The sequence below is a fragment of the Nicotiana sylvestris genome, chromosome 12 (genome assembly GCF_000393655.2).
Source record: "Nicotiana sylvestris chromosome 12, ASM39365v2, whole genome shotgun sequence".
NCBI classification, from domain to species: Eukaryota; Viridiplantae; Streptophyta; class Magnoliopsida; order Solanales; family Solanaceae; genus Nicotiana; species Nicotiana sylvestris.
The window spans coordinates 144760959-144768223 of NC_091068.1; the positions used below are offsets into that span (position 1 = coordinate 144760959).

The 7265-nt window shown below is 38.5% G+C and overlaps 2 protein-coding genes across 2 annotated transcripts; both read left to right on the forward strand.

Moving 5' to 3' along the window:
- Positions 1-1731: 1731 nt before the first annotated feature.
- On the forward strand, positions 1732-2181 carry LOC104220393 (S-protein homolog 5-like). The gene has a single exon (XM_009771258.2). It carries the CDS (start codon positions 1732-1734, stop codon positions 2179-2181), a length of 450 nt encoding a protein of 149 aa, XP_009769560.1.
- A 2689-nt stretch (positions 2182-4870) lies between these two features.
- Positions 4871-6893, forward strand: LOC138883881 (uncharacterized). The gene is made up of 2 exons (XM_070164599.1): positions 4871-6208; positions 6795-6893. Exons 1-2 carry the CDS (start codon positions 4871-4873, stop codon positions 6891-6893), a joined length of 1437 nt encoding a protein of 478 aa, XP_070020700.1.
- Positions 6894-7265: the final 372 nt, after the last annotated feature.

The following is a 7265-nucleotide window of genomic DNA, read 5'->3' on the forward strand; positions in this document are numbered from 1 at the left end:
AGGTTAATTATACCAGATGCGAGTTTCCCTCTTACAAAAAAAAAAAAACAACATATTTTCCCTAGGAGTATCTATAAGATTACCCTCATATATATGGTACTTATTAATAATTTCCTAATCTATATCTATATCTATATCTATACTATATTAAAAGCACAAAGGTCCTTAGCGAAATGTCGTCTGCCTTTTTTACCCTCTAAAAATATATTTTATATAGGAAAAAATTATAATTTAAGTTTTTTCCCTAATTTTTAAGAGTTCTAAATCAACTAAAATTTTTGGTTTAAAATATATTCCTTATCTGAATATGTAGAAAGTTCTACATTTTGAAATCGATTAAAACTTTACTTTTTATAAACGCTTCCCTAGGAAGGTAACAAAATCTTCCATGTTTATTTTTTCTAATATTAATTTTCAGTATAAGGAAATAAAAAAAAAGCAAATGAAAGGGAAATAAGTAAAGGATTTGCGTTTCTTTGCGTTTTTAACTCCTTTTCAAATCGATTCTTTTGCCTAGCTAAAAATCAACATTCAACATTTTCATGAACATATATTTTTTATTTACTTTTTATTTATAACTCAAGCAAATTATTGTTTAAGTGATTTTTAAAATTTTATATTTATTAGTATAGAATACACGCGCAACGCGCGTACCCTAATACTAGTCATATGAAAAATAAGGCCGTTTTATATGAAATGACCTGGGTTGTTTCTGGATAATCGGGAAAAAGGCTGATTTGCACAAACGGTCATTTTTGTGACCTTGTATTTAGAAGTTGGCCACTTTTCAAAATTAGACCAGTGGTTTTGAGCTTGTAAATGGTCAACTAGTTTGAAGTTTAAAGTTAACTAAAATTCACACCATGCGTCTAATTTGAAAAAGTAACCAACTTCTATATACAATGTCACAAAAGTGACCACCTAGTGTAAATAACACGGAAAAAATAATTTCTACCTAAAGTCTAGTCAAAGGTTCAATAGGATAAAAATGGAAATTACTTAATTAATTAACTTTACTCCAATTATAGAAAACGGATAGATAATTGTTCTAAAATAGCATAACTCTTACTCCCTCCGGTCCAAAATAAGTGATTTTTTGGATGTTTTCACACAGATTAAGAAATCCATCTTTTACCATTAATTAATAATGGAATTGACCATATTAACCTTTACTATCTCACATAAACACTCCTAACACATATTCCAACACTAGTTACTCCAAGGACAATGTAGGAAAAAAATAATTAATTCATTCTTGAAATCTGGAAAAATCACTTATTTTGGACCACAAGAAAAAGGCCAAAAAATCACTTATTTTGGACTGGATGAAGTATTTTCTAACTTCTTTAAATTTTCTTGTCTAATATGACATATATTCATTTTAGACTTTAGTCATATATGAACAAGTTCGTGTGTACTAGTCAATACTCTTATGTTAGGAGCATTTAATAAGCTCTTTTTTTTGACTAGATATATCTTTACCCTCATATGGCATTTAATAAAAAAAATCCTAATTTTTTCTTTTGGTACAATTAATTTTCTACTTAATGGGAATGGTCACATATAGAATGTTTCTTACTTTAGAAATAATTTAAAAGCAAAAATCTCATCTGAGTTAACAAAATCTAAGGAAATTAGGAGGATACACCTTTTTTCCATGTATAAATACGTAGCACAAATACACATAGATTCAAGACAAGATATACAGAACCATTTGATCAAGTGTCAAACATGAGTTATTTCAAGAACAACAACCTTTTCTTCTTATTCATATTTGCATTTAACCTTGCTCTAGTTACAAGTTCCGGTTTGACCCCTAGACTTGGTTTATTTAGTCCTGGTTATCTAATGCATATAATCGACAACATCCCAACTAATTCTCCAGCTTTGACTCTTCGTTGTCAATCTAAAGATGACGATCTAGGATATCATACGCTCAATGTCATTGGTCAGGAGTTTAGATTTAAGTTTCAAGAACAATTTGGTGGTGGTACATTATTCTTCTGCCATTTTTATTGGAATGGTAAAGACAAAGCGTTTGATGTTTTCAATGATTTTATATCTGACCAATGTGGATCACTTGGCGCTTTAGTGTCTGAATGTTTTTGGAAAGTGCAAGAGGATGGTTTCTATTTTGGACCTCATCAAGATGCTACATTTGAGAAGAAATATTCGTGGTAATAATATTTATAGTTGGTAGCATCTAGATCTGTTTCAATTTCGCATAAGAAAATTGAGAGTATATATATAATATCACCTTTGTAGGGGAGAGAAAGAAATGAAATGAATTCTCTTGTACTATTTATTTCTCGATTCCATTTCAACTATATAATCTCACCTTTGTTTCAAATTGAAAAAGATTAACAAAATACACGATTATGAGCTTCTATGGATTCTCGTGTCAATGTAATGTAGGAAAAATGTCCAAATTTAAAATTTTCCTCCGTTATACTTCAACTTATGCCCATGGTTAAGCTCCATTACGGTCAAAACAGATACAAAACCCAAAGTATAACTGATGATACAAATAAGATATTCTGTGTAGTTAAAGGAGTATTTTTTAGTGAGGAATTTTCAGAAACTTAAGTTGTAGCAATAACAACATACGGATGCCTGATACTTAGACTCAATCGCTCGTACATTAAAACTCAATATTTAATTTACTAAGGCCATCAGTATGCCTGATGTTTGGCTATAATTATATATTTTTAGTGCATTATTACCTTACATTTAGGTACTTTAATGTTAAACTATATTATATTTGTACTTAATTAAGTTTATTTTATGTGTAGCTATATTAAAGACGAAATTGGAAGCAAAGTAGAGATTTTATGTGTATTTTATACACTACAAGAATGAAATTGTGATTATTTAATTAGGGAACAAAAGAAATCAAAAGAAAAGAAAAGGCAAAATAAGAATTGATAAAAGAAGAGAAGCTAATGCAAACAATTGCAAAATTAGGCAGAAAACAGAAATTGGAAACGAAGCAGATTCTATGGAATTGAAAACCCGAGCTTTATTTCTCGCTACAAAGCTGGCGTCGCGAGGCTTGAGGCGAGCTGGAGGCGCGCGGCAGAGCAGGCTAGGCGCGGTCTGTCACGAGGCGACGCGTGTTCCGGCTTTTTAAAGCCTATTTTGTCTCCTATTTGGTTTTGGACTTGTTTATTTTATTTGGGTCTTTTTCCTACACATATAAATAGTCATTAAACACAAATTTTGAGCAAAGACCGGGATTCGACCTAAGGAGGCAAGAACACATTAGGAGCAAGGCGGAGGATTCTTCTACGAGTTTCTCACTTCCTTCTTCCTATATTCACTATTGGTTATGAATTTTAGTATTGTAGTTGTGCATACTATTATGACTAACTAATTTGTTATCTAGGATTTTGATGGAACCGTTTGTAGGATAAGTTCTTGTTATGTTTTTATATAATTTAGCCGTTGGATTTCTCTACTCGTTCAACTACGTGTTTATTGTTGTTGATTGAATGGTCATCAAATGACTGTGCCTATTTAGTATGTATTACTCGGAAGAGAGTGCATAGTTAGATAGTTGTTGAACAACATCACTCATAACGTATATGAGGGATCAATATGGAGGGTGTATACGGTAAAATCGGAGAGTTCAATTTTCCTTTGCTATAACGTCTCGAAGGCTCAAAATCACGGACGGGTTATATCCCTCGAGGGCCTTCGACGCTCGACCTCGGGGCAATATGAGATAGACGGTCACAGAAAGAAAGTGGGGAGTTCCCTAGGCATGAAGCCAGAGCCAGCAAAGTCTATCAAGCTAGTCTGAGCCCGTATCGTAGGCGTTAACTAGCTGTCCCATCTCCATATCTTTGTAATAAATGCACTTGTACTATGTTGGGATTCCCCCTCTTATATAAAGGGGATCCTTGTTATTTTGTAAACATCTGTTGCTTCACACTAAATACACAAGAACATCCTCTCTGCTCTCCGGCTTATTCTCTTGATCTCGTTATTTCATTTATTGCTCATATTTATTGGGTTCTACTAAAAGTTCATCATTTATTGCTTGTTATTGGCCATAAAGAGCTGTCTTTGATTCATTTATAATTGTTAGTCTTCATCGACTACATTCGATAGCTCCCAGCCGAGCTCCGGATCCGACCCCGAGGCCCTCGAATAGGCAAGCTCGAGGCCCCGATTGGCAGCGATTCGGTTTGATTAACATCTCGTTTCTAAGCTGTTATTTTTGTTTCTAAGTCTTTCACATAGCATCAACTGCTTAACAACTAGCATAAAAATAGATCACATATTTTTAGAACCACTAAATCAAATTTAATTGTTATTACCATTTTCACGGTAAACAGTTTGGCGCCCACCGTGGGGCGAAAAATAATAGTGATTATTTTCTTGCAGGTTTTACTACATAACGCAAGTTATCTTTCATGCTTTTTCATGTCCAAGATCTTCGATTTCAGGTCAAAATATCTGACTCAGTGAATGGAGGTGAAAACAACAATCTTGAGGACCATGGAGAAAACGGTGTGGATGTTCCAGGTGTTGGTGTGCCACCATAAAACCCTGGGAATGCACCAGACCCAATCCGCGAGGACGCGATCTCGCGTGACGCCTAATACGTCGACATAAGCTCTCACACTAATAGGAGCGTGCACCAAGAAGATCAACAAGAAGCTCAGAAAACCCCGAGTAGGGAAGAACAGAAGGTTACAATTCATGTTATTTTTGAAATGTTGCAGGCGCAACAGCTGGCTATTGCTCAGCTGCAAAGTCACCAGAAAACTCCTAGCACGGTAGCACCGGGGGCGGTTCCCCGGTCGAGCAAGTACAAGAGAGATCAAGAAACAACAAGTCGGAAGCCGACCCCTCCATCATAAAGATGCTCGAGGATCTCACAAGGAGGATCGAGTCGGGCGAGAAGAAGATAGAAGCCAACGACAAAAAGGTCGAGACCTACAAATCCAGGGTCGACCAAATTTCGGGCGCATCTCCGATCCTAAAAGGGGTAGATTCGAAGAAGTTCATACAAAGGCCATTCCCAGAGGAGGCAGCTCTAAAACCCATCCCAAAGAAGTTCAGAATGCCAGACCTTCCGAAATACAATGGAACCTCGGACCCCAATGAGCATGTCACCACCTACACTTGTGCAGAAAAAGTCAACGGCCTAAAGGACGACGAGATCGAGTCCGTTTTGCTAAAGAAGTTTGGGGAAACTGCCATGCTGGCAGATTTTTTCATACAAACACATGCTGGTGCCATCAAAGTAGCAACAAGGAAATCTGACGTCTTCAAGATCAAGCAGAGAAAGAATGAGATGCTGCGAGAGTTCGTATCTTTTTTCCAAATGGAACTAATGGAACTACCACTGATTTCCGATGACTGGGTAGTGCAGGCCTTCACCCAAGGATTAAATGAACGAAGCTCAGTGGCTTCAAAGCAGTTGAAACAGAACTTGGTCGAGTATTCTGCTATGACCTGGTCGGACGTCCATAACCGATACCAGTCAACGATCAGGGTCGAGGACGACCAATTAGGAGCCACATCGGGATCGGTATACCCAAGCAGGCTTCTGGCAAAGGAGCCAAAGTCAAACAAAGAAAGGTACCAGCCATACACCGAAGATAGGAGAAACACCCTGAGGCGTAACATACCCCACAATGATCGAAGGATGGACCAAGGCCAGAATCCTCGAGGACTCATCAATAGAGCTGGCTTCGATAAGTACACAAGGCCGACGGAAGAACCTCGCTTATCGGAATACAACTTCAATATCGATGTATCAGACATCGTGTTCACCATCAGTAAAATCAGAGACGCCAGGTGGCCCAAGCCTGTGCAATCAGATCCTTCGCAAAGAAATCATAACTTAGTGTGCGAGTTCCACAACACGCACGGCCATAGGACCGAGGATTGCCACCAGCTCCGAGAAGAGGTAGCTCAACTACTTAACAAAGGTCACCTCAAGGAATTCCTTATCGACCGAGCTAAAAATCAGTTCCGAGAAAGAGAGGCGGCCAAGAAGAATGAAACAAATGAGCCACAACACGCCATCCACATGATCATGGGAGGCATTGATGCCCCGCACGATCCCATGATGAGAAGAACAAAAATATCTATCACCAGAGAAAAGCGAACTCACGACTACACCCGCGAGGATGCTCTCACATTCAGTGATGAGGACATCGAGACCTTATCTCAGCCTCATAATGGCGCACTGGTAATCTCCTTTCTTGTAAAAACATTTCAAATTAAACATGTACTTGTGGATCTAGGTAACTCGGCCAATATCATCAGGTCGAGGGTGGTAGAGCAGCTCGGCCTACTTGACCAAATCGCACCCGCCTCTCGAGTCCCAGCCAATGTGTCCGGCACGACCCAAAATGCCAAATTCCACGTCATCAAAGAGGACATAAGGTACAACACCTTGCTCGGAAGGTCGTGGATACACTGCATGAGAGCAGTACCATCTACCCTCCATCAAATGATGAAATTCCCTATGAAAGATGGGATTAGGACAGTCTACGGAGAACAACACGCGGCGAGGGAAATGTTCGTGGTGCACGATGTGGCCCCGACATCGGTATCCTACCTTTGAAGGAGCCGAAGGATAAGCAAACAGTAAAATGGCGATAACAAGCCATGCTCTCGGCTATCATCGACTAAACAAAGCAGGAGACCGTACCGCATCCTCATCGTAAGCAACTAAAACATATCAGAGCTCGAAACATCACCAGCACATGCTACACTAAGGTATAACCGTCTCCTTTCTCTTTCAATTACGTTCTACACTGACCTGAACACAGGTATCCGGTCGAAACGGCCAAAGCATTTTCCAACTCGAAGACCTTAGGTTTCATGAGCACGTGTTGCACTCTTTTCCTTTGACCGAGTTTTTATCTTGAAAAGGGTTTTACCGGCAAGGTTTTTAATGAGGCAACATCCATATGCTACCTAAGGAGGACTCAACAAGTAGTCAAGGCTTCTTTTGCAATCAACCTCGAATACTGGAGGGCATCCCCCCAGGAGGTCACCAACTCGGAGAAAGCCAAGACACATCAAGTGGGGTTTCGATAGGAAGATAATGTACCAGGCCAAACGGTCAAACAAACCGTGTCCGCATAGAACAACTGAGCCCTTAAACTGCAAAGACATGTATACTTATACCAAGTAATCAAAGAATACTCCACAAAAGCATTTTGCATGTCAAGGAAGCTCGACATTTTTTGCAAAAAATGTCTCGAATACTCGGGTACTAGTGTCAACAATTCACAACG